The sequence below is a fragment of the Phaenicophaeus curvirostris genome, unplaced genomic scaffold (genome assembly GCF_032191515.1).
Source record: "Phaenicophaeus curvirostris isolate KB17595 unplaced genomic scaffold, BPBGC_Pcur_1.0 scaffold_44, whole genome shotgun sequence".
Classification (NCBI taxonomy): Eukaryota; Metazoa; Chordata; class Aves; order Cuculiformes; family Cuculidae; genus Phaenicophaeus; species Phaenicophaeus curvirostris.
The window spans coordinates 301,513-325,448 of record NW_027206667.1 but is presented as its reverse complement, the minus strand read 5'-3'; the positions used below and the strand labels follow the sequence as shown (position 1 = coordinate 325,448).

Sequence of the window (23,936 nt, the reverse complement as noted above, 5' to 3'; positions counted from 1 at the left end):
CAGAGGGAAGGGATGGACGCAGAGGGAAGGGATGGATCCAGAGGGAAGGGATGGATCTAGAGGGAAGGGATGGATCCAGAGGGCAGGGATGGACCCAGAGGGCAGGGATGGACCCAGAGGGAAGGGATGGACCCAGAGGGAAGGGATGGATCCAGAGGGCAGTGGTGCATCCAGGGGAAGAGATGCCCCCAGAGGAGAAGGACGGGGCAGCTGGGGCAGGAGAAGCTCTCCAAGCTGTGGGCCAATGGCAGGGAGCCCCGAGGGCGCCTCAGCTGTTCCCAGGCAGAGCCCCGGCCCAGAGCACCCTGAGGAGCAGACAGACGGACGGCCGCGCGCCCGCGCCTCTGCCTGGAGACGAGTGATGCTGCCCAGCTGCGCTGCGCACTGGGCCGCGCTGGGACTGCCAGTGGCGCCACTGGGCAGCACTGGGGCAGAGTGCGGCTGGCTCGGGGGTGCCGGCACCTCTGCCTTCTGTGCCGGGAGCACCATGGGGGCTGCTGGCGTGCTGGGAGCTGGGGCCGTGCTGGTGGCACTGGTGGCGCTGGGAGCCCACGGGGCTGCCGGCGAGGAGAGCCGAGGTGAGCTCAGCCCCACGGCGTGGGGAGGTGCTGGGCGCTGCCGGGGGGCCGGAGCCCAAGCCCGGCTTGGGGGGCCGCGAGGGCGAGCCAGGGGGAGAGGGGGTGGCATGGGGAAAGGGGGTCCCCGGGCATGAGCCTGGGGAAGGGCTGGATCCAGAGGGAAGGGATGGATCCAGAAGGAAGGGATGGAGCTGGGGGGAAGGGATGGAGCTGGAGGGAATTGAGGGAGCCTGGGGGAAGGGATTGACCTGGAGGGAAGGGATGGAGCTAGAAGGAAGGGATGGAGATAGGGGGTAGGGATGGAGACAGGAGGTAGGGATAGAGGTAGAGGGAAGGGAAGGAGCTAGAGGGAAGGGCTGGATCCAGAGGGAAGGGATGGAGCCAGGGGTAAGTGACAGACCTAGAGGGCAGGGATGGATCCAGGGGGAAGGGATGGATCCAGAGGGCAGGGATGGACCCAGAGGGCAGGGATGGATCCAGAGGGAAGGGATGGATCCAGAGGGAAGGGATGGAGCTAGGGGGAAGGGATGGAGCTGGAGGGAATTGAGGGAGCCTGGGGGAAAGGATTGACCTGGAGGGAAGGGATGGAGCTAGAAGGAAGGGATGGAGATAGGGGGTAGGGATGGAGACAGGAGGTAGGGATAGAGGCAGAGGGAAGGGAAGGAGCTAGAGGGAAGGGCTGGATCCAGAGGGAAGGGATGGAGCCAGGGGTAAGTGACAGACCTAGAGGGCAGGGATGGATCCAGGGGGAAGGGATGGATCCAGAGGGCAGGGATGGACCCAGAGGGCAGGGATGGATCCAGAGGGCAGTGGTGCATCCAGGGGAAGAGATGCCCCCAGAGGAGAAGGACGGGGCAGCTGGGGCAGGAGAAGCTCTCCAAGCTGTGGGCCAATGGCAGGGAGCCCCGAGGGCGCCTCAGCTGTTCCCAGGCAGAGCCCTGGGGGGAAGGGATTGAGTTAGGGGGAAGTGATGGGGCTAGGGGGAAGGGGTGGAGCTAGAAGGAAGGGCTGGATCCAGAGGGAAGGGATGGAGCTAGGGGAAGGGATGGAGTTGGGGGGAAGGGATGGCCCTGGAAGGAATGGATGGGGCTAGGGGGAAGGGATGGAGCTAGAGGGAAGGGATGGATCCAGAGGGAAGGTATGTACCTAGATTTTGGGAGTGGATCCAGAGGCAAGGGATGGATTTGAAAGGGGGTCCCCGGGCCTCCTCCCACCTGCCCCATCGCTGGGCGCCGGAGGGGGAAGGGGCAGCGGCTCCTCACCCCAGCTCTGCACCAACAGGATTCTTCCAGTACCAGGGTAAAGCCGACTGCTACTTCACCAACGGCACCGAGCGGGTGAGGTTTGTGGAGAGACACATCTACAACCGGGAGCAGCACGTGCACTTCGACAGCGATGTGGGGGTCTTCATGGCCGACACCCCCCTGGGCGAGCCTGATGCCAAATACTGGAACAGCCAGGAGGACATCCTGCAGTATAATCGAGCTGAGGTGGACAGGTTCTGCCGACACAACTACGAGGTGGCAAAGGATTCTGTTGTGGATCGTCGAGGTGAGCGCGTGGCAGCCCCTCTCCGGGGGTCGGGCACGAGCCAAGCCCCCGGGCGCAGGAGGGCAGCGCGTGTCCGTGCCGCGCTCGCACAGAGCCCCCGCGCCCTTCCCCGAGGCCCCCAGCCCCACCACGGCCGCGGCTGGACGGGACCCCCAGGGCTCCTCCAGTCCAGCTCCCGGCCATGTCCAGTTGTCCTTGAGGGTCTCCAAATCCTTCCCAACCTAGCGATTCAATATTTTCTTGTCTCTCAAACCTGGAGAACTCCAGTGGCTTGAGGGTCTCCAGGGTCTTTTCCAAACACACAATTCAATTCTTTCTTTTTCTTTGTACTTGGACAGCTCCAGTTGGCCTTGAGGATCTCCAAGCTCTTTCCCAACCTCGCGATTCAATGCTTTCTGATTCCTCGTACATGGAGAGCTCCAACTGGGCTTCAGGGTCTCCAACGTCTTTCCCAAATTATTGATTCAATGATTTCCAGTCCCTCTAACCTGGAGAGCTCTGGTTGGCCTTGAGGGTCTCCAAGGTCTTTCCCAACCTAGCAATTCATTGCTGTCTGGTTCCTCATACCTGGACAGTCATTCCATTTGGGCTTGAGGGTCTCCAAGGTCCTTCCCAGCCTCGCCATTCCATGCTTTCTCGCCCCTGGAGAGCTCCGGCTGGTCTTGAGGGTGTCGGAGCCCTCTCCCAGCAGCGCCTCTGTGCTCTCTGCCTCCCGGCCTGCCCCGCGAGCCCCCGGCCCCCTGTCTGGGGAGCAGAGGGCGAGCCCTGGTCCAGGCTGGGTGGCCCCTGGGCTCTGGCAGCCCCGGGGCAGCTCTCTGGCGCTCTCCCCCAGTGCAGCCCCAGGTGGAAATCCACCCCGTGCAGTCGGGCTCCCTGCCCCAGCCCGACAGGCTGGTTTGTGCCGTGACGGATTTCTACCCCGCCGAGATCGAGGTGAAGTGGTTCAAGAACGGGCACGAGGAGGTGGAGGGCGTGGTGTCCACGGACGTGATGCAGAACGGAGACTGGACCTACCAGGTGCTGGTGATGCTGGAAAGCATCCCGCAGCGCGGGGACACCTACACGTGCCAGGTGGAGCACGCCAGCCTGCAGCGCCCCGTCACCCAGGCGTGGGGTAAGAGCCTGGGCTGGGGGCAGGGGGAGTGGGACGGGGCCCCCCGAGCCCTGAGCCCCTGCTCTCGGCCCCGCAGAGCTGCAGGCGGACGGCGCCAGGAGCAAGATGCTGACGGGGGTGGGGGGCTTCGTGCTGGGCTTCGTCTTCCTGGCGCTGGGGCTCGTCCTCTACGGCCGCAACAAGGTCAGCGGGGGGATGGTGGCGGCGGGGGGGAGAATTTGGAGTGTCATTGGGGTCTGGGAGGTCATTGGGGTTTTGGGTTTCATTGGGGTTTAGTGGGTCATTTGGATCTTGGGGGAGCTGGGGTTACGGTGATTATTGGGGTATGGGGTTGGCTGAGGTCTGAGGCTTCATTGGGGTTTTGGGGATCATTGGGGTCTAGAGGGACCTGGGGTCTGAGCTGGTCATTGGGGTTTTGGAGGGGGGTCAGGGGTATGGGGGGTTATTGGGGTCTGGGGGATCTGGGGTTTCAGGGGTCATTGGGATCTGGGGGGAGCTGGGGTCTGAGGGGATCATTGTGGTCCGGGGTCCATTGGGCTCTGGGGTGTCATTGGGATCCAGGGAGTCAGCGGGGTTTCTGGGGACCTGGGTCTTTGGGGGATCATTGGAGTCGGGGGAGAGCTGAGATTTTTGGGGTGACTTTGGGGCCTGGGAGTCCTGGGGTGTGGGGGGTCATTGGGGTCTGGGGGGTCTGGGGTTTGGGGTTCACTGGGATCAGGAGGGAGCTGGGGTTTGGGGGACATAGGTTTTGGGGGGGCTGGGGTCTGGTGGGGATGTGGGGATTTGAGCTCTGGGTGTGTCATTGGGATCCAGGGGACCTGGTGCTTTGGGGGATCATTGGGCTCTGGGGGGTCATTGGGATGTGGGGACGTCACGGGACCTGGGGTGACTTGAGATTTGGGGGGATCAGCAGGGTCTAGGGAGGTCATTGGGGTCTGGGGGGACCTGGGGCCGTGGAGCACGTTGGCTTTTGGGGATCTGAAGACTGGGGATCCTTGGGATCTACAGGGACTTGGCATTTGCAGGGTCCCTGGGGTTTGGTGGGACTTGGGGTTTGGGGATCCTTCAGGTTTGGGGGCAATTGGGTTTTGGTGTGTCCCTGGGCCTTGGGGGTCTCTGGGGTCCCTGGGGTTTGGAGTCCCCGCCCCCCTCATCTCCTCCCTTTCCCCCCCCAGAGCTCCTGAAGGAACCCCAGCTCCTGCGCAGCCGCTCCAGCACCGTCCGTGCCCCCCAGCCCCCCGACCCCCACCTGCCCCACTGCGGGCTCCCCCCAGCCCCCCCGCTGCTGCCTCGATGCTTGATAAACACTGAGAGCTGCACTGGGGGCTTCACTGCAACCTCGCTGGGGACACTGGGAGGCACTGGGAGGGAGATGGGGAGACTGGGAGGCACTGGGAGGGAGATGGGCAGACTGGGAGGCACTGGGATCCAGCTGTGGGTGCAGCTCACGTCTCCCCCTCCCCTCTCCCAACTGGAGGACGGTCCCTCTCGTCCCATCCCTTGTTCCTTGGGAGAAGAGACCAGCACCCACCTCGCTCCAACCTCCTCCCCGCCAGCTGCAGAGAGCGACGAGGTCTCCCCTCAGCTCCTCTTCTCCACACCAAAGCCCCCTCAGATCCCTCACACCCTTCCCGGCCTCTCCACACCCCTCCCAGCTCCGGTCCCTTCTCCGCACGCTCTCCAGCCCCTCCAGGTCTTGCTTGGAACCAGGGAACATTGGAATGGGTTGGGTTGGAAAAGTCCTTCCAGATCCAATCCAACTCTTGACCCGAGGTCACTCCCAAACCACGTCCCTTCCCAGGGTCTCCATCCCCTTCTCCGGACGCTCTCCAGCCCCTCCAGGTCCCTCTTGGAGTGAGGAGCCCAAAACTGACCCCAGGGTTCCAGGTGCGGCCTCCCCAGAGGACGATCCCATCCCTGTGCCTGCTGGACACCCCATGGTGACCCCAGCCAGGATGCTGGTGGCCACCTGGGCCTCTGTGGCCACTGCTGGATCCTGTTGGGCCGCTGTCGACCAGCGCCCCAGGGCCTTTTCCCACCAGAAGGGATGGGAATGAAGGAGGGGAGGCCCTGGCCCAGGAAGCCAGAGAAACCCGGGCTGCCCCATCCCTGGAGGGGTTCAGGCTGGAGGAGCTTTGGAGCCCCTGATCCAGTGGGAGTTGTCCCTGCCCATGGCCGGGGGAGGATCTGGATGGGCTTGGAGGTTCCTTCCAACCCAAACCATTCCATGATCTCCATCACAATCAGCATTAGCACCACCACGAGTCAAACTAGATGAGCTTTGAGGTCTCTCACAATCCAAACCATTCCACAATTCCAGGATCTCCATCGCCATCAGCATTAGCACCACCAGGATGGGACCTGGATGGGCTTGGAGGTCCCTTCCAACCCAACCAATCCCATGCTGGGAGTTCTGGGAAGCCAGCATCCCTCACCCAGCCTGGGCACCGCGGGGCCGTCATCTCCATCAGCCGTGGGCAGCGAGACCAGAGCTGGGACTGGAGAGATTTCCCATCTACAAATTTACCAACATTCTTTTCCTTCCCAAGGACTGATTTTCGTGTTATTATCGTAGAGTGATAGAGTCACAGAATCCTAGAATGGTTTGGGTTGTGGGAGACCTTAAAGCTCATCCAGTCGCAGCCCTGTGGCCCTGGGCAGGGACACCTCCCACTGGATCAGGGGCTCCAATCCCCCATCCAACCTGGCCTGGAACCCCTCCAGGGATGGGGCAGATGCAACCTTCCGGGGCAACCTGTTCCAGTTCCTCCCCATCCTCATGGTGAAGAGATTTCTCCTCATGTCCAGTCGAACTCTGCCCCTCTCCAGTTTATCCCCATTGTCCCTTGTCCTGTCACCCCAAGCCTTTGGGAACAGCCCCTCCCCAGCTCTCTTGGAGCCCCTTCAGGCACTGGAAGCTGCTCTAAGGTCTCCTCGGAGCCTTCTCTTCTACAGGCTGAACAACCCCAACTCTCTCAGCCTGTCCTCGTATGCTCCAGCCCTCGGTTCATCCTTGTAGCCTCCTCTGGACCCGTTCCTACTGCTCCATCTCCTTCTCATCTTGAGGGTTCCAGAAGTGGAGACAACACTCCAGATGAGGTCTCACCGGAGTGGAGCCAAGGGGACAATCCCCTCCCTCGCCCTGCTGGCCGCGCGGCTTCTGATGCAGCCCAGGACGCGCTTGGATTCTGGGCTGTGAGCACACGTTGCTGGCTCAGGTTGAGGTTCTCCTCCCCAAGCACCCCAAGTCCTCCTCCTCATGCTGTTCTCCATCCCATCATCCCCCGTCGTGTATTGAAGTCGGGGATTGCCCCGACCCAGGTGTAGGACCCTGCACTTGGCCCTGTTGAACCTCATGAGGCTCTCCCAGCCCCACTTCTCCAGCCTGTCCAGGTCCCTCGGGATGATCCCGTACTTCAGGTGTGGCACCTGCCCCACTCAGCTCGCTGTCACCTCCAAACTTGCTGAGAGGGCCCTCGATCTCGCTGTCTGCGTCGCTGCTGAAGATATTCAACAGCACCGATCCCAGTACGGACCCCTGAGGGACACCACTGGTCACCATCCTCCATCTGGACTTGAAGCCATTGACCACTACGCTTCGAACACGACCATCCAACCAGGTTCTTATCCACTGAACCATCCACCCATCAAATCCATCTCTCTCCAGTTTAGAGAGAAGGATGCTGGGGGGGACCATGTCAGAGGCTTTACAGAAGCCCAGGTAGATCCCATCCATCGGTTCAGCCGTGTCCACTGTTGAGGTTACCCACTAAGCTGGTCATACAGGACCTTCACTTCCCTCACCAAGTTCAGCTCCAGCTGTGCCGTGGCCTTCCTGGCTCCATCCCTACACAACCGGGCAGCGTCCTGAGGAACATCCCAGGTTCCCCGTCCCTGCTTGTCCTGCCCGTGCGGCTCCCTCTTCTTCTTGAGTTTAACCAGCGGGTCTCGACTCAGACACGCCGGTCTCTTCCCTTCCCTGCTTGATTTCCTACAGACGGGGACTGAGCGCTCTTGTGTTGCACGGAAACCATCTTCCAGCTCTGTTCTGCTCCCTTGTCTTGGAGGACGTCATCCCAGGGGATCCTACTGAGTAATTCCTTGAACAGCTGGGAGTCTCCTTTCCTGAAATGGTGTCCTGACTATGCTCCTCACCTGTCCCACATCCCTCTGGACCTTCAACTCCAGCAGTGCCCGATCCCTGCAGCCCAGGCTGCCACCGATCCTAATGTCACTGGTCAGTTCGCTCGTATTGGTGACCACCAGGTCTAGTTTTGCATCTCCTCGGGTCGGGGTCTCTACCAGCTGCGCTAAGAAGTGACCCTCGATGCACTCCAGGAGTCTCCTGGATTGCCCACAGCTTGCCGGGATACTTTTCCAGCAGATGTCGGGGTGGCTGAAGTCCCAGAGTAAGATCACAGAATCACAGAATCAATAGGTAGAAAGGACCCTCTGGATCATTGAGTCCAACCATTCCCATCAATCACTAACCCGTGTCCCTCAGCACCTCGTCCACCCGTCCCTTAAACCGCTCCGGGAAGGTGACTCAACCCCCTCCCTGGGCAGCCTCTGCCAGTGCCCAATGACCCTTTCCATGAGATGCTTTTCCCTAATGTCCAGCCTGAAGGGATGGACACAGAGGGAAGGGATGGACCCAGAGGGAAGGGATAGATGCAGAGGGCAGGGATGGATCCAGAGGGCAGGCATGGATCCAGAGGGATGGGATGGATTGAAAGGGAAGTTATGGACCCAGAAGGAATTATAGGATCTAGAATGGAGAGATTGACCCAGAGGGAAGTGGTGGATCCCAGCGTTGCAGCCTGTTCAGATCCCTTTGGAGACTCAAAACCCACCAGGAGATTGACAGCTCCTCCCAGCTTAGTGTCCTCTGCAAAGTCGCTGAGGGTGCCCTGGATGCCTTCATCCAGGTCATTGATAAAGATGTTGAAAAGGGAAGGGATGGATCCAGAGGGAAGGGATGGATCCAGAGGGATGAGATGGAGCTAGGGCAAAGGGATGGAGCCAGGGGGAAGAGATGGACCCGGAGGGAAGGGATGGACCCAGAGGGAAGGGATGGACCTAGAGGGAAGGGATGGACCTAGAGGGAAATGATAAGATGGGAGGAAAGAGATGGGTCCCGATGCAAGTGTTAGACCCAGAGGGAAGGCTTGGATCCAGACAGGATGGATTGAATGAGACTGAATATAGAATATAGAATGAGACTGAAGATAGAATCACCAGGTTGGAAAAGGCCTCTTGGATCATTGACTCCAACCATTCCTGTTGGCCACTAAACCTCAGCACCTCATCCACCCATCCCTTAAACACCTCCAGGAAACTCAACCCCCTCCCTGGGCAGCCTGTTCCAGTGCCCAATGAACCTTTCCATGAAAAAATTTTCCTAATATCCAGCCTGAATGGATGGACCAAAGGGAAGGGATGGACCCAGAGGGCAGGGATGGAGACAGAGGGAAAGGATGGACCCAGAGGGAAGGGATGGATCCAGAGGGCAGGGATGGATCCAGAGGGCAGTGGTGGATCCAGAGGGAAGGGATGGACCCAGAGGGAAGGGATGGACGCAGAGGGAAGGGATGGATCCAGAGGGAAGGGATGGACCCAGAGGGCAGGGATGGATCCAGAGGGCAGTGGTGCATCCAGGGGAAGAGATGCCCCCAGAGGAGAAGGACGGGGCAGCTGGGGCAGGAGAAGCTCTCCAAGCTGTGGGCCAATGGCAGGGAGCCCCGAGGGCGCCTCAGCTGTTCCCAGGCAGAGCCCCGGCCCAGAGCACCCTGAGGAGCAGACAGACGGACGGCCGCGCGCCCGCGCCTCTGCCTGGAGACGAGTGATGCTGCCCAGCTGCGCAGCGCACTGGGCCGCGCTGGGACTGCCAGTGGCGCCACTGGGCAGCACTGGGGCAGAGTGCGGCTGGCTCGGGGGTGCCGGCACCTCTGCCTTCTGTGCCGGGAGCACCATGGGGGCTGCTGGCGTGCTGGGAGCTGGGGCCGTGCTGGTGGCACTGGTGGCGCTGGGAGCCCACGGGGCTGCCGGCGACGAGAGCCGAGGTGAGCTCAGCCCCACGGCGTGGGGAGGTGCTGGGCGCTGCCGGGGGGCCGGAGCCCAAGCCCGGCTTGGGGGGCCGCGAGGGCGAGCCAGGGGGAGAGGGGGTGGCATGGGGAAAGGGGGTCCCCGGGCATGAGCCTGGGGAAGGGATGGATCCAGAGGGAAGGGATGGAGCTAGGGGGAAGGGATGGAGTTAGGGGGAAGGGTAGGAGCTGGGGGGAAGTGATGGAGCAAGGGGAAGGGATGCACCTGGAGGGAATGGATGGGGCTAGGGGGAAGGGGTGGAGCTAGAGGGAAGGGCTTGATACAGAGGGAAGGTATGTACCTAGATTTTCGGAGCGGATCCAGAGCGAAGGGATGGATATGAAAGGGGGTCCCCGGGCATCCTCCCACCTGCCCCATCGCTGGGCGCTGGAGGGGGAAGGGGCAGCGGCTCCTCACCCCAGCTCTGCTCCAACAGGCTTCTTCCAGCACCAGCAGAAATCCGAGTGCTACTTCACCAATGGCACCGAGCAGGTGAGGTTTGTGGAGAGATACATCTACAACCGGGAGCAGCTCGTGCACTTCGACAGCGATGTGGGGGTCTTCGTGGCCGACACCCCCCTGGGCGAGCCTTCAGCCAAATCCTGGAACAGCCAGCAGGACAAACTGCAATATAAACGGGCTGCAGTGGACAGGTTCTGCCGACACAACTACGCGGTGGCAAAGGATTCTGTTGTGGATCGTCGAGGTGAGTGTGTGGCAGCCCCTCTCTGGGGGTCGGGCACGAGCCAAGCCCCCGGGCGCAGGAGGGCAGCGCGTGTCCGTGCCGCGCTCGCGCAGAGCCCCCGCACCCTTCCCCGAGGCCCCCAGCCCCACCACGGCCGCGGCTGGACGGGACCCCCAGGGCTCCTCCAGTCCAGCTCCCGGCCATGTCCAGTTGTCCTTGAGGGTCTCCAAATCTTTCCCAACCTAGCGATTCAATATTTTCTCGTCTCTCAAACCTGGAGAACTCCAGTGGCTTGAGGGTCTCCAGGGTCTTTTCCAAACACACAATTCAATTCTTTCTTTTTCTTTGTACTTGGACAGCTCCAATTGGCCTTGAGGATCTCCAAGCTCTTTCCCAACCTCGCGATTCAATGCTTTCTGATTCCTCGTACATGGAGAGCTCCAACTGGGCTTCAGGGTCTCCAAGGTCTTTCCCAAATTAGTGATTCAATGCTTTCCAGTCCCTCTAACCTGGAGAGCTCTGGTTGGCCTTGTGGGTCTCCAAGGTCTTTCCCAACCTCGCAATTCAATTGTTTCTGGTTCCTCATACCTGGAGAGCTCTGGGTGGGCTTGAGCATCTCCAAGGTCCTTCCCAGCCTCACCTTGAGGGTGTCGGAGCCCTCTCCCAGCAGCGCCTCTGTGCTCTCTGCCTCCCGGCCTGCCCCGCGAGCCCCCGGCCCCCTGTCTGGGGAGCAGAGGGCGAGCCCTGGTCCAGGCTGGGTGGCCCCTGGGCTCTGGCAGCCCCGGGGCAGCTCTCTGGCGCTCTCCCCCAGTGCAGCCCCAGGTGGAAATCCACCCCGTGCAGTCGGGCTCCCTGCCCCAGCCCGACAGGCTGGTTTGTGCCGTGACGGATTTCTACCCCGCCGAGATCGAGGTGAAGTGGTTCAAGAACGGGCAGGAGGAGGTGGAGGGCGTGGTGTCCACGGACGTGATGCAGAACGGAGACTGGACCTACCAGGTGCTGGTGATGCTGGAAAGCATCCCGCAGCGCGGGGACACCTACACGTGCCAGGTGGAGCACGCCAGCCTGCAGCGCCCCGTCACCCAGGCGTGGGGTAAGAGCCTGGGCTGGGGGCAGGGGGAGTGGGACGGGGCCCCCCGAGCCCTGAGCCCCTGCTCTCGGCCCCGCAGAGCTGCAGGCGGACGGCGCCAGGAGCAAGATGCTGACGGGGGTGGGGGGCTTCGTGCTGGGCTTTGTCTTCCTGGCGCTGGGGCTCGTCCTCTACGGCCGCAACAAGGTCAGCGGGGGGATGGTTGGGGGGGGGCGGGGGGTTTAGGGGGTCATTGGGATCTTTGGGGGGCTGGGGTTAGGGGGATTATTGGGGTAGGGTGTTGGCTGAGGTCTGAGGCTTCATTGGGGTTTGGGGGATCATTGGGGTCTAGAGGGACCTGGGGTCTGAGGTGGTCATTGGGTTTTGGGGGGTTCATGGTTATGGGGGGTTATTGGGGTCTGGGGGATCAGGGGTTTCAGGGGTCATTGGGATCTGGAGGGAGCTGGGGTCTGAGGGGATCATTGTGGTCCGGGGGGCCATTGGGCTTTGGGGTGTCATTGGGGTCTAGGGAGTCATCGGGGTTTCAGGGGATGTGGGTCTCTGGGGGATCATTAGAGTCTGGGGAGAGCTGAGATTTTTGGGGTGACTTTGGGGCCTGGGAGTCCTGGGATGTAGGGGGGTCATTGTGGTCAGGGGGGCTGGGGTTTGGGGGTCATAGGGTTTGGGGGGTCTGGGGTCTGGTGGGGATGTGGGGATTTGAGCTCTGGGTGTGTCACTGGGATCCAGGGGACCTGGTGCTTTGGGGGATCATTGGGCTCTGGGGGGTCATTGGGATGTGGGGACGTCACGGGACCTGGGGTGACTTGAGATTTGGGGGGGATCAGCAGGGTCTAGGGAGGTCATTGGGGTCTGGGGGGACCTGGGGCCGTGGAGCACATTGGCTTTTGGGGATCTGAAGACTGGGGATCCTTGGGACCTACAAGGACTTGGCATTTGCAGGGTCCCTGGGGTTTGGTGGGACTTGGGGTTTGGAGATCCTTCAGGTTTGGGGGCAATTGGGTTTTGGTGTGTCCCTGGGCCTTGGGGGTCTCTGGGGTCCCTGGGGTTTGGAGTCCCCGCCCCCCTCATCTCCTCCCTTTCCCCCCCCAGAGCTCCTGAAGGAACCCCAGCTCCTGCGCAGCCGCTCCAGCACCGTCCGTGCCCCCCAGCCCCCCGACCCCCGCCTGCCCCACTGCGGGCTCCCCCCAGCCCCCCCGCTGCTGCCTCGATGCTTGATAAACACTGAGAGCTGCACTGGGGGCTTCACTGCAACCTCGCTGGGGACACTGGGAGGCACTGGGAGCTGAGCTGGGCAGACTGGGAGGCACTGGGGTCCACCTGTGGGTGCAGCTCACGTCTCCCCCTCCCCTCTCCCAACTGGAGGACAGTCCCTCTCGTCCCATCCCTTGTTCCTTGGGAGGAGAGACCAGCACCCACCTCGCTCCAACCTCCTCTCCGCCAGCTGCAGAGGGTGACGAGGTCTCCCCTCAGCTCCTCTTCTCCACACCAAAGCCCCCTCAGACCCCTCACACCCTTCCCGGTCTCTCCACACCCCTCCAAGCTCCGGTCCCTCCTCCGCATGCTCTCCAGCCCCTCCAGGTCTTGCTTGGAACCAGGGAACGTTGGAATGGGTTGGGTTGGAAAAGTCCTTCCAGATCCAATCCAACTCTTGACCCGAGGTCACTCCCAAACCACGTCCCTTCCCAGGGTCTCCATCCCCTTCTCCGGACGCACTCCAGCCCCTCCAGGTCCCTCTTGGAGTGAGGAGCCCAAAACTGACCCCAGAGTTCGAGGTGCGGCCTCCCCAGGGGACGATCCCATCCCTGTGCCTGCTGGACACCCCATGGTGACCCCAGCCAGGATGCTGGTGGCCACCTGGGCCTCCGGGGCCACTGCTGGATCCTGTTGGGCCGCTGTCGACCAGCGCCCCAGGGCCTTTTCATTGAATCATAGAGTCATAGAATCATAGAATCACTAGGTTGCAAGAGACCCACCGGGTCATCGAGTCCAACCATTCCTATCAAACAGTAAACCATGTCCCTCAGCACCTCGTCCACCCGTCCCTTAAACCTCTCCAGGGAAGGGGACTCAACGCCCTCCCTGAGCAGCCTCTGCCACTGCCCAATGACCCTTTCTGTGAAGAATTTTTTCCTAATGTCCAGTCTAAACCACCCCTGGCGGAGCTTGAGGCCATTCCCTCTCGCCCTGTCCCTTGGCCCTTGGGAGAAGAGCCCAGCTCCCTCCTCTCCACAACCTCCTCTCAGGGAGTTGCAGAGAGCAATGAGGTCTCCCCTCAGCCTCCTCTTCTCCAGGACAAACACCCCCAGCTCTCTCAGCCGCTCCTCTTCTTCTCCAACCCCCTCACCAGCTTTGTTGCTCTTCTCTGGACTCGCTCCAGAGCCTCAACATCCTTCTTGTGGTGAGGGGCCCAGAACTGACCCCAGGATTCGAGGAGCGGTCTCACCAGTGCCGAGTCCAGAGGGAGAAGAACCTCCCTGGCCCTGCTGGTCACGCCGTTTCTGATCCAAGCCAAGATGCCATTGGCCTTCTGGGCCACCTGGGCCCCTGCTGGCTCATGTTCAGTCGCTGTCAACCAACACACCCAGGTCCCTCTCCTCCAGGCAGCTTTCTAGACAGACTTCTCCTAGTCTGGAGCTGCTCAGGGTTGTTGTGCCTGAAGTGCAGGACCTGGCATCTGGCCTTGTTAAACCTCATCCCATTGGTCTCAGCCCAGCGGTCCAGCCTGTTCAGATCCCTTTGGAGCCTCCCGACCCTCCAGCAGATCCAGCTTCCACCCAGCTCAGTGTCATCCCCAAACTTGCTCCGGGTGTACTCAGTGCCTTCATCCAGGTCATTGATAAAGACATTGAACAGGGCTGGACCCAGCACTGAGCCCTGGGGACACCACTTGTCACTGGCCTCCAGCTGGAGTTAACTCCATTTCCCACCACTCTCTGGGCCCTCCAGCCAACCAGTTTTCCACCCAGGAGAGTGAGCGCCTGTCCAGCCCAGAGGTGACAGTTTCAGAAGCAGAATGATGTGAGAAACTGTGTCAAAGGCTTTACTGAAGTCCAGGAAGATCCATCCACAGCCTTTCCCTCATCCAGCAGCCGAGTCACTTTGTCATAGAAGGTGATCAGGTTAGTCTGGCAAGACCTGCCTTTTGTGACCCCGTGTTGACTGGGCCTGATCACCCGGTTCTCTTGCATGTGCTTCATGGTCACACTCAAGATCACCTGCTCCATGACTTTCCCTGGCACTGAGGTCAGACTGACAGGCCTGGAGTTCCCTGGATCCTCCCTGCGACCCTTCTTGTAGATGGGCACAACATCAGCCTCCAGTCCAGTGGGACTTCCCCAGTCTTCCAGGACTGTTGGAAGATGATGGAAAGGGGTTTGGCCAGCACACCCGCCAGCTCCTTCAATACCCTTGGGTGAATCCCATCTGGCCCCATAGACTTGTGGGTGTCTAGTCGGGCTAGCAAGGCTCTGACCACCTCCTCTTGGATCATGGGAGCCTCATTTTGCTCCTCTAGCTCCTGGGTTTGTGCACAGACGGAACAACTTTCTTTACAATTAAAGACTGAGGCAAAGAAGGCATTAAGTGCCTCAGCCTTTTCCTCATCCCCTGTCACTGTTGTTCCTTCTGTGTCCAATAGGGACTGTATGATCTCCCTAGTCCTCCTTTTATTATTTATATATTTATAGAAGGATTTTTTGTTATCTTTCACAGACTTTGCCAATCTGATCTCTAGCTGAGCCTTAGCCCTTCTGATTTTTTCCCTACACAATCTCACTTCCTTCCTGTAGTCCACCCAAGAGGCCTGTCCCCTATTCCAGAGCCCATAAACATTTCTCTTCTTCTTGATATCACTCAAGATCTCTGTGTTCAACCAAGCTGGCTTTCTCCCCTGCCGGCTTTTTTTTTCCGGAACATGGGGATTGCTTTCTCCTGAGCTGCTAGGATTTCCCTTTTGAAGAGCTCCCAGCCCTCGTGGGCTCCCTTGCCCTTAAGGACTGTCTCCCATGAGACTTTGCCAACCAGCCTGCTGAAGAGATCAAAGTCTGCCCTCTGGAAATTTAATGCTCCTGTCCTGCTAACCACCCTCTTCACTTCACCTTGGGGCACAACAACCCTAGGCAGCTACAGACTAGGAGAAGTCTGTCTAGAAAGCTGCCTGGAGGAGAGGGACCTGGGGGTGTTGGTTGACAGCGACTGAACATGAGCCAGCAGTGGCCCAGGAGGCCAAGAAGGCCAATGGCATCTTGGCTTGGATCAGAAACGGTGTGACCAGCAGGGCCAGGGAGGTTCTTCTCCCTCTGGACTCGGCACTGGTGAGATCGCTTCTCGAATCCTGGGGTCAGTTCTGGGCCCCTCACCACAAGAAGGATGTTGAGGCTCTGGAGCGAGTCCAGAGAAGAGCAACAAAGCTGGTGAACGGGCTGGAGAACAGGTCTGAGGGACCTGGGGTGGTTTATCCTGGAGAAGAGGAGGCTGAGGGGAGACCTCATTGCTCTCTCCAGCTCCCTGAAAGGAGGTTGTGGACAGGAGGGAGCTGGGCTCTTCTCCCAAGGGACGGGGGACAGGACGAGAGGGAATGGCCTCAAGCTCCACCAGGGGTGGTTTAGACTGGATATTAGGAAAAAAAATTTCACAGAAAGGGTCATTGGGCACTGGCAGAGGCTGCCCAGGGAGGGCGTTGAGTCACCTTCCTGGAGGTGTTTAAGGCACAGGTGGACAAGGTGCTGAGGGACATAGGTTAGTGTTTGATAGGAATGGTTGGACTCGATGATCCAGTGGGTCTCTTCCAACCTGGTTATTCTATGATTCTATGATTCTATCCCTCTGGACCTTGAACTCCACCAGTGCCCGATCCCTGCAGCCCAGGCTGCCACTGATCCTAATGTCACTGGTGAGTTCACTCGTATTGGTGACCACCAGGTCCAGTTTTGCATCTCCTCGGGTCGGGGTCTCTATCAGCTGCGCTAAGAAGTGACCCTCAATGCACTCCAGGAGTCTCCTGGATTGCCCCCAGCTTGCCGGGATACTTTTCCAGCAGATGTCGGGGTGGTTGAAGTCCCAGAGGAGGATCAATAATTCACAGAATCCCAGAATCAGTAGGTAGAAAGGACCCTCTGGATCATCGAGTCCAACCATTCCCATCAATCACTAACCCATGTCCCTCAGCACCTCGTCCACCAGTCCCTTAAACCCCTCCAGGAAGGTGACTCAAACCCCTCCCTGGGCAGCCTCTGCCAGTGCCCAATGACCCTTTCCATGAGATGCTTTTCCCTAATGTCCAGCCTGAAGGGATGGACCCAGAGGGCAGGGATGGAGCTAGGGGGAAGTTATGGAGCTTGGGTGAAGGGATGGACCTGGAGGGAAGGGATGGAGCTAGAGGGAATGGATGGAGATGGGGGTAGGGATGGAGACAGGTGGTAGGGATGGAGGTAGAGGGAAGGGAAGGAGCTAGAGGGAAGGGATGGAGCCAGGGGGAACTGACAGACCTAGATGGAAGGAATGGAGCTAGGGGGAAGGGATGGAGTTAGGGGGAAGGGATGGAACTAGGAGTCAGGGATGGACTAAGAGGGAAGAGATGGAGCTAGAGGGAGGGGATGGACCTGGAGGGAAGGGATGGATCTGGAGGGAAGGGATGGAGCTAGAGGGAAGGGATGGACCTGGAGGGAAGAGATAGAACTAGGGGGAAAGGGTGGATCCAGGGGGAAGGGATGGACCTGGAGTGAATGGATTCTCCTGGAGGGAAGTGTTGGATACAGAGAGAAGGGATGGAAGCAGAGGGAAGGGATGGACCTACAGGGGTGAGATGGAGCTAGGACGAAGGGATGGAGCTAGGGGGAAGGGTGGGGTCTGAGGGAAGAGATGGATCCAGAGGGACGGGATGGACCCAGAGGGACGGGATGGACCCAGAGGGAAGGGTTGGAGCCAGAGGGAAGGGATGGATTGAAAATGAAGTTATGGATCCAGAGGAAAGGGATGGATTGAAAGGGAAGCTACGGATGCAGAGGGAATTACAGGATCTAGAGGGGAGAGATTGACCCCAAGGGAAGTGGTGGATCCCAGCGTTCCAGCCTGTTCAGATCTCTTTGGAGACTCAAAATCCACCAGGAGATCAGCAGCTCCTCCCAGCTTAGTGTCCTCTGCAAAGTCGCTGAGGGTGCCCTGGATGCCTTCATCCAGGTCATTGATAAAGGTGTTGAAAGGGGAAGGGATGAACCTAGAGGGAAGGGATGGACCTAGAGGGAAATGATAAGATGGGAGGAAAGAGATGGGCCCCGATGCAAGTGTTAGACCCAGAGGGAAGGCTTGGATCCAGACTGGATGGATTGAATGAGGCGGAATGATAGAATTACCAGGTTGGAAAAGGCCTCTTGGATCATCGACTCCAACCATTCCTGTCGGCCACTAAACCTCAGCACCTCGTCCACCCATCCCTTAAACACCTACAGGAAACTCAACCCCCTCCCTGGGCAGCCTGTTCCAGTGCCCAATGACCCTTTCCATGAAAAAATTTTCCTAATATCCAGCCTGAATGGATGGATCCAGAGGGGAGGGATGGACCCAGAGGGAAGGGATGGAGCAAGAGGGAAGGGATGGACCCAGAGGGATTGAAAGGGAAGTTATGGATTCAGAGGGAATTATCAAATCTAGAGGGGAGAGATTGACCCCGAGGGAAGTGTTGGATGCCAGCGTTCCAGCCTGTTCAGATCTCTTTAGAGACTCAAAACCCTCCAGGAGACTGACAGCTCCTCCCAGCTTAGTGTCCTCTGCAAAGTCGCTGAGGGTGCCCTGGATGCCTTCCTCCAGGTCATTGATAAAGATGTTGAAAAGGGAAGGGATGGATCCAGAGGGAAGGGATGGACCCAGAGGGAAGGGATGGATCCAGAGGGCAGGGATGGATCCCGAGGGCAGTGGTGCATCCAGGGGAAGAGATGCCCCCAGAGGAGGAGGACGGGGCAGCTGGGGCAGGAGAAGCTCTCCAAGCTGTGGGCCAATGGCAGGGAGCCCCGAGGGCGCCTCAGCTGTTCCCAGGCAGAGCCCCGGCCCAGAGCACCCTGAGGAGCAGACAGACGGACGGCCGCGCGCCCGCGCCTCTGCCTGGAGACGAGTGATGCTGCCCAGCTGCGCTGCGCACTGGGCCGCGCTGGGACTGCCAGTGGCGCCACTGGGCAGCACTGGGGCAGAGTGCGTCTGGCTCGGGGGTGCCGGCACCTCTGCCTTCTGTGCCGGGAGCACCATGGGGGCTGCTGGCGTGCTGGGAGCTGGGGCCGTGCTGGTGGCACTGGTGGCGCTGGGAGCCCACGGGGCTGCCGGCGAGGAGAGCCGAGGTGAGCTCAGCCCCACGGCGTGGGGAGGTGCTGGGCGCTGCCGGGGGGCCGGAGCCCAACCCCGGCTTGGGGGGCCGCGAGGGCGAGCCAGGGGGACAGGGGGTGGGATGGGGAAAGGGGGTCCCCGGGCATGAGCCTGGGGAAGGGATGGATCCGGAGGGAAGGGATGGAGCTTGGGGGAAGGGATTGACCTGGAGGGAAGGGATGGAGCTAGAAGGAAGGGATGGAGATAGGAGGTAGGGATGGAGACAGGAGGTAGGGATGGAGGTAGAGGGAAGGGAAGGAGCTAGAGGGAAGGGCTGGACCCAGAGGGAAGGGATGGAGCCAGGGGGAAGTGACAGACCCAGAGGGAAGGAATGGAGCTAGGGGGAAGGGATGGAGTTAGGGGGAAAGGATGGAACTAGGAGGCAGGGATGGACTAAGAGGGAAGAGATGGAGCTAGAGGGAGGGAATGGACCTGGAGGGAAGGGATGGATCCAGAGGGAAGGGATGGAGCTAGAGGGAAGGGATGGACCTGAAGGGAAGAGATAGAACTTGGGGGAAGGGAGGGACCTGGAGCGAATGGATTCTCCTGGAGGGAAGTGTTGGATACAGAGAGAAGGGATGGAACCAGAGAGAAGGGATGGACCTACAGGGGTGAGATGGAGCTAGGACGAAGGGATGGAGCTAGGGGGAAGGGTGGGGTCGGAGGGAAGAGATGGATCCAGAGGGAAGGGCTGTAGCTAGGGGGAAGGGTGGAGTCAGAGGGAAGGGATGGATCCAGAGGGAAGGGATGGAGCTAGGGGGAAGGGATGGAGTTAGGGGGAAGGGATTGGCCTAGAGGGAAGGGATGTATGAAGAGGGAAGGGATGGACCTAGAGGGAACAGAGGGATCTGAGGAAAGGGATGTGTCCAGAGGAAATAGATGGACCCAGAGAGAAGGAATGGATTGAAAGGGAAGGGATGGATTGAAAGGGAAGGGATGGATCCAGAGGGAATTAAAGGATCTAGGAGGGAGAGATGGAAACAGAGGGAAGTGGTGGATCCCAGCATTCCAGCCTGTTCAGATCCTTTTGGAGCCTCAAAACCCTCCAGTAGATGGACAGCTCCTGCCAGCTTAGTGTCCTCTGCAAACTCGCTGAGGGTGCCCTGGATGCTTTCATCCAGGTCATTGATAAAGATGTTGAAAAGGGAAGGGATGGATCCAGAGGGCAGGGATGGATCCAGAGGGAAGGGATGGACTCAGAGGGAAGGGATGGACCCAGAGGGCAGGGATGGATCCCGAGGGCAGGGATGGATCCAGAGGGCAGTGGTGCATCCAGGGGAAGAGATGCCCCCAGAGGAGAAGGACGGGGCAGCTGGGGCAGGAGAAGCTCTCCAAGCTGTGGGCCAATGGCAGGGAGCCCCGAGGGCGCCTCAGCTGTTCCCAGGCAGAGTCCTGGGGGAAAGGGATTGAGTTAGGGGGAAGTGATGGGCCTAGGGGGAAGGGGTGGAGCTAGAAGGAAGGGCTGGATCCAGAGGGAAGGGATGGAGCTAGGGGAAGGGATGGAGCTTGGGGGAAGGGATGGAGTTAGGGGTAAGGGATGAAGCTGGGGGGAAGGGATGGACCTGGAAGGAATGTATGGGGCTAGGGGGAAGGGATGGATCCAGAGGGAAGGGCTGGATCCAGAGGGAAGGTATGTACCAAGATTTTGGGAGTGGATCCAGAGGGAAGGGATGGATTTGAAAGGGAGTCCCCGGGAATCCTCCCACCTGCCCCATCGCTGGGCGCTGGAGGGGGAAGGGGCAGCGGCTCCTCACCCCAGCTCTGCTCCAACAGGATTCTTCGAATACCAGTTTATAACCGACTGCTACTTCACCAACGGCACCGAGCGGGTGAGGTTTTTGGAGAGACACATCTACAACCGGGAGCAGTTCGTGCACTTCGACAGCGATGTGGGGGTCTACATGGCCGACACCCCCCTGGGCGAGCCTGTTGCCAAATCCTGGAACAGCCAGGAGGACATCCTGCAGTATAAACGGGGTCAGGTGGATGGGTACTGCCGACACAACTACAAGGCGTGGACTCCTTTCACCATTGATCGTCGAGGTGAGCGCGTGGCAGCCCCTCTCCGGGGGTCGGGCACGAGCCAAGCCCCCGGGCGCAGGAGGGCAGCGCGTGTCCATGCCGCGCTCGCGCAGAGCCCCCGCGCCCTTCCCCGAGGCCCCCAGCCCCACCACGGCCGCGGCTGGACCGGACCCCCAGGGCTCCTCCAGTCCAGCTCCCGGCCCTGCCCACAGCCCAGTCTCCAGCCCAAACCTCCCCTGGCCCAGCCGCAGGGGGTTCCTCTCATCCCATCGCTTGTTCCTGGCGAGAAGAGACCGACCCGCTGGACGAGGACGGGGCTGGGTGGTGGCCACAGGGGTTCGGCTTGGACGGCAGCACAACTTTCTTCCCCAGAAGGGCTCTCAGGCCCTGGAACGGCTGCGCAGGGAGGTGGTGGAGTCCCCATCCCTGGAGGGGTTCCCAAGCCGGGCAGATGAAGTGCTCGGAGATCTGGGTTAGCAGTGGCCGCGTCCAGTTGGCCTTGAGGGTCTCCAAGGTCCTTCCCAACCTAGCGATTCAATATTTTCTGGTCTCCCGTACCTGGAGAGCTCGTACTGGTTGGGTTTGAAGGTCTCCAAAGTCTTTCCCAACCTCGTGATTCAATGCTTTCTGGTTCCTCTTTGCTGTAAAGCTTCTCCAGCCTGAGCATGAGGGTTTCCAAGGTCTTTCCCCACATTGTGATTCAATGGTTTCTCGCTCCTGGAGAGCTCCAGGTGGCCTTGAGGATTTCCAAGCTCATTCCCAACCTTGCGATTCAATGCTTTCTGATTCCTCGTACATGGAGAGCTCCAACTGGGCTTCAGGGTCTCCAACGTCTTTCCCAAATTATTGATTCAATGCTTTCCAGTCCCTCTAACCTGGAGAGCTCTGGTTGGCCTTGAGGGTCTCCAAGGTCTTTCCCAACCTAGCAATTCATTGCTGTCTGGTTCCTCATACCTGGACAGTCATTCCATTTGGGCTTGAGGGTCTCCAAGGTCCTTCCCAGCCTCGCCATTCCATGCTTTCTCGCCCCTGGAGAGCTCCGGCTGGGCTTGAGGGTGTCGGAGCCCTCTCCCAGCAGCGCCTCTGTGCTCTCTGCCTCCCGGCCTGCCCCGCGAGCCCCCGGCCCCCTGTCTGGGGAGCAGAGGGCGAGCCCTGGTCCAGGCTGGGTGGCCCCTGGGCTCTGGCAGCCCCGGGGCAGCTCTCTGGCGCTCTCCCCCAGTGCAGCCCCAGGTGGAAATTCACCCCGTGCAGTCGGGCTCCCTGCCCCAGCCCGACAGGCTGGTTTGTGCCGTGACGGATTTCTACCCCGCCGAGATCGAGGTGAAGTGGTTCAAGAACGGGCACGAGGAGGTGGAGGGCGTGGTGTCCACGGACGTGATGCAGAACGGAGACTGGACCTACCAGGTGCTGGTGATGCTGGAAAGCATCCCACAGCATGGGGAGACCTACACGTGCCAGGTGGAGCACGCCAGCCTGCAGCGCCCCGTCACCCAGGCGTGGGGTAAGAGCCTGGGCTGGGGGCAGGGGGAGTGGGACGGGGCCCCCCGAGCCCTGAGCCCCTGCTCTCGGCCCCGCAGAGCTGCAGGCGGACGGCGCCAGGAGCAAGATGCTGACGGGGGTGGGGGGCTTCGTGCTGGGCTTCGTCTTCCTGGCACTGGGGCTCGTCCTTTACGGCCGCAACAAGGTCAGCGGGGGAATGGTGGGGGGCACCGGGGGTTTGGAGGGTCATTGGGGTCTGGGAGGTCATTGGGGTTTCGGGGGTCATTGAGATTTGGAGGGAGCTGGGGTCTGAGGGGATCATTGTGGTCCAGGGGGCCATTGGGCTTTGGGGTGTCATTGGGGTCTAGGGAGTCATCGGGGTTTCAGGGGACGTGGGTCTTTGGGGGATCATTAGAGTCTGGGGAGAGCTGAGATTTTTGGGGTTACTTTGGGGCCTGGGAGTCCTGGGATGTAGGGGGGTCATTGTGGTCAGGGGGGCTGGGGTTTGGGGGTCATAGGGTTTGGGGGGGCTGGGGTCTGGTGGGGATGTGGGGATTTGAGCTCTGGGTGTGTCACTGGGATCCAGGGGACCTGGTGCTTTGGGGGATCATTGGGCTCTGGGGGGTCATTGGGATCAAGGGGCGTCATGGGACCTGGGAGAACTAGGGATTTGGGGGGATCAGCAGGGTCTAGGGAGGTCATTGGGGTCTGGGGGGACCTGGGGCCGTGGAGCACGTTGGCTTTTGGGGATCTGAAGACTGGGGAACCTTGGGACCTACAGGGACTTGGCATTTGCAGGGTCCATGAGGTTTGGTGGGACTTGGGGTTTGGGGATCCTTCAGGTTTGGGGGCAATTGGGTTTTGGTGTGTCCCTGGGTCTTGGGGGTCTCTGGGGTCCCTGGGGTTTGGGGTCCCTGCCCCCCTCATCTCCTCCCTTTCCCCCCCAGAGCTCCTGAAGGAACCCCAGCTCCTGCGCAGCCGCTCCAGCGCCGTCCGTGCCCCCCAGCCCCCCGACCCCCGCCTGCCCCACTGCGGGCTCCCCCCAGCCCCCCCGCTGCTGCCTCGATGCTTGATAAACACTGAGAGCTGCACTGGGGGCTTCACTGCAACCTCTCTGGGGACACTGGGAGGCACTGGAACCTGAGGTGGAGAGACTGGGAGGCACTGGGGTCCACCTGTGGGTGCAGCTCAGGTCTCCCCCTCCCCTCTCCCAACTGGAGGACAGTCCCTCTCGTCCCATCCCTTGTTCCTTGGGAGGAGAGACCAGCACCCACCTCGCTCCAACCTCCTCCCCGCCAGCTGCAGAGAGCGACGAGGTCTCCCCTCAGCTCCTCTTCTCCACACCAAAGCCCCCTCAGATCCCTCACACCCTTCCCGGCCTCTCCACACCCCTCCCAGGTCCGGTCCCTTCTCCACACGCTCTCCAGCCCCTCCAGGTCTTGCTTGGAACCAGGGAACATTGGAATGGGTTGGGTTGGAAAAGTCCTTCCAGATCCAATCCAACTCTTGACCCGAGGTCACTCCCAAACCACCTCCCTTCCCAGGGTCTCCATCCCCTTCTCCGGACGGGCTCCAGCCCCTCCAGGTCCCTCTTGGAGTGAGGAGCCCAAAACTGACCCCAGGGTTCGAGGTGCGGCCTCCCCAGGGGACGATCCCATCCCTGTGCCTGCTGGACACCCCATGGTGACCCCAGCCAGGATGCTGGTGGCCACCTGGGCCTCCGGGGCCACTGCTGGATCCTGTTGGGCCACTGTCGACCAGCGCCCCAGGGCCTTTTCCTACCAGAAGGGATGGGAATGAAGGAGGGGAGGCCCTGGCCCAGGAAGCCAGAGAAACCCGGGCTGTCCCATCCCTGGAGGGGTTCAGGCTGGAGGAGCTTTGGAGCCCCTGATCCAGTGGGAGTTGTCCCTGCCCATGGCCGGGGGAGGATCGGGATGGGCTTGGAGGTCCCTTCCAACCCAAACCATTCCACGATCTCCATCA

At 60.4% G+C, this 23,936-nt stretch overlaps 3 protein-coding genes across 5 annotated transcripts in view; all 3 read left to right on the top strand.

Moving 5' to 3' along the window:
• Positions 1–309: 309 nt before the first annotated feature.
• Positions 310–4,527, top strand: LOC138733899 (class II histocompatibility antigen, B-L beta chain-like). The gene is made up of 5 exons (XM_069881416.1): positions 310–578; positions 1,860–2,129; positions 2,962–3,243; positions 3,320–3,426; positions 4,419–4,527. Exons 1-5 carry the CDS (start codon positions 362–364, stop codon positions 4,425–4,427), a joined length of 885 nt encoding a protein of 294 aa, XP_069737517.1. The 5' UTR covers positions 310–361; the 3' UTR covers positions 4,428–4,527.
• Positions 4,528–9,099: 4,572 nt separating this feature from the next.
• Positions 9,100–22,975, top strand: LOC138733890 (class II histocompatibility antigen, B-L beta chain-like). 2 transcript variants are annotated; one of them, XM_069881403.1, is made up of 5 exons: positions 9,100–9,305; positions 9,764–10,033; positions 10,824–11,105; positions 11,182–11,288; positions 12,192–12,323. In XM_069881403.1, the coding sequence occupies exons 1-5, from the start codon at positions 9,215–9,217 to the stop codon at positions 12,198–12,200; spliced, it is 759 nt and encodes a 252-aa protein (XP_069737504.1). In that variant the 5' UTR covers positions 9,100–9,214; the 3' UTR covers positions 12,201–12,323. The 2 variants fall into 2 exon arrangements, with proteins under 2 accessions (XP_069737504.1, XP_069737503.1); XM_069881402.1 differs by lacking the exon at positions 12,192–12,323 and adding an exon at positions 22,901–22,975 and having other exon boundaries at positions 9,101–9,305.
• The window catches only part of LOC138733889 (class II histocompatibility antigen, B-L beta chain-like), a 31,612-nt gene continuing 25,834 nt past the window's right edge, over positions 18,159–23,936 (top strand). The window contains exons 1-5 of one of the 2 annotated variants that reach the window (XM_069881400.1): positions 18,159–18,427; positions 20,226–20,495; positions 21,694–21,975; positions 22,052–22,158; positions 22,901–22,989. In XM_069881400.1, coding sequence (XP_069737501.1) covers positions 18,211–18,427; positions 20,226–20,495; positions 21,694–21,975; positions 22,052–22,158; positions 22,901–22,909 — 885 coding nt within the window. In that variant the 5' untranslated portion in view covers positions 18,159–18,210 and the 3' untranslated portion in view covers positions 22,910–22,989. Of the gene's footprint in view, positions 18,428–20,225; positions 20,496–21,693; positions 21,976–22,051; positions 22,159–22,900; positions 22,990–23,936 lie in introns of those variants that run through there. The other variant, XM_069881401.1, reaches the window with a different exon arrangement.

What these genes read in the sequence shown, in the direction of transcription:
- LOC138733899 (XM_069881416.1), top strand. Translation starts at nt 362, where the DNA reads ATGCTGCCCAGCTGCGCTGCGCACTGGGCCGCGCTGGGACTGCCAGTG. An exon ending in TGCCGGCGAGGAGAGCCGAG is followed by an intron (nt 579 to 1,859) that starts GTGAGCTCAGCC and finishes CTGCACCAACAG; the next exon opens with GATTCTTCCAGTACCAGGGT. An exon ending in TTCTGTTGTGGATCGTCGAG is followed by an intron (nt 2,130 to 2,961) that starts GTGAGCGCGTGG and finishes GCTCTCCCCCAG; the next exon opens with TGCAGCCCCAGGTGGAAATC.
- LOC138733890 (XM_069881402.1), top strand. Translation starts at nt 9,215, where the DNA reads ATGGGGGCTGCTGGCGTGCTGGGAGCTGGGGCCGTGCTGGTGGCACTG. An exon ending in TGCCGGCGACGAGAGCCGAG is followed by an intron (nt 9,306 to 9,763) that starts GTGAGCTCAGCC and finishes CTGCTCCAACAG; the next exon opens with GCTTCTTCCAGCACCAGCAG. An exon ending in TTCTGTTGTGGATCGTCGAG is followed by an intron (nt 10,034 to 10,823) that starts GTGAGTGTGTGG and finishes GCTCTCCCCCAG; the next exon opens with TGCAGCCCCAGGTGGAAATC.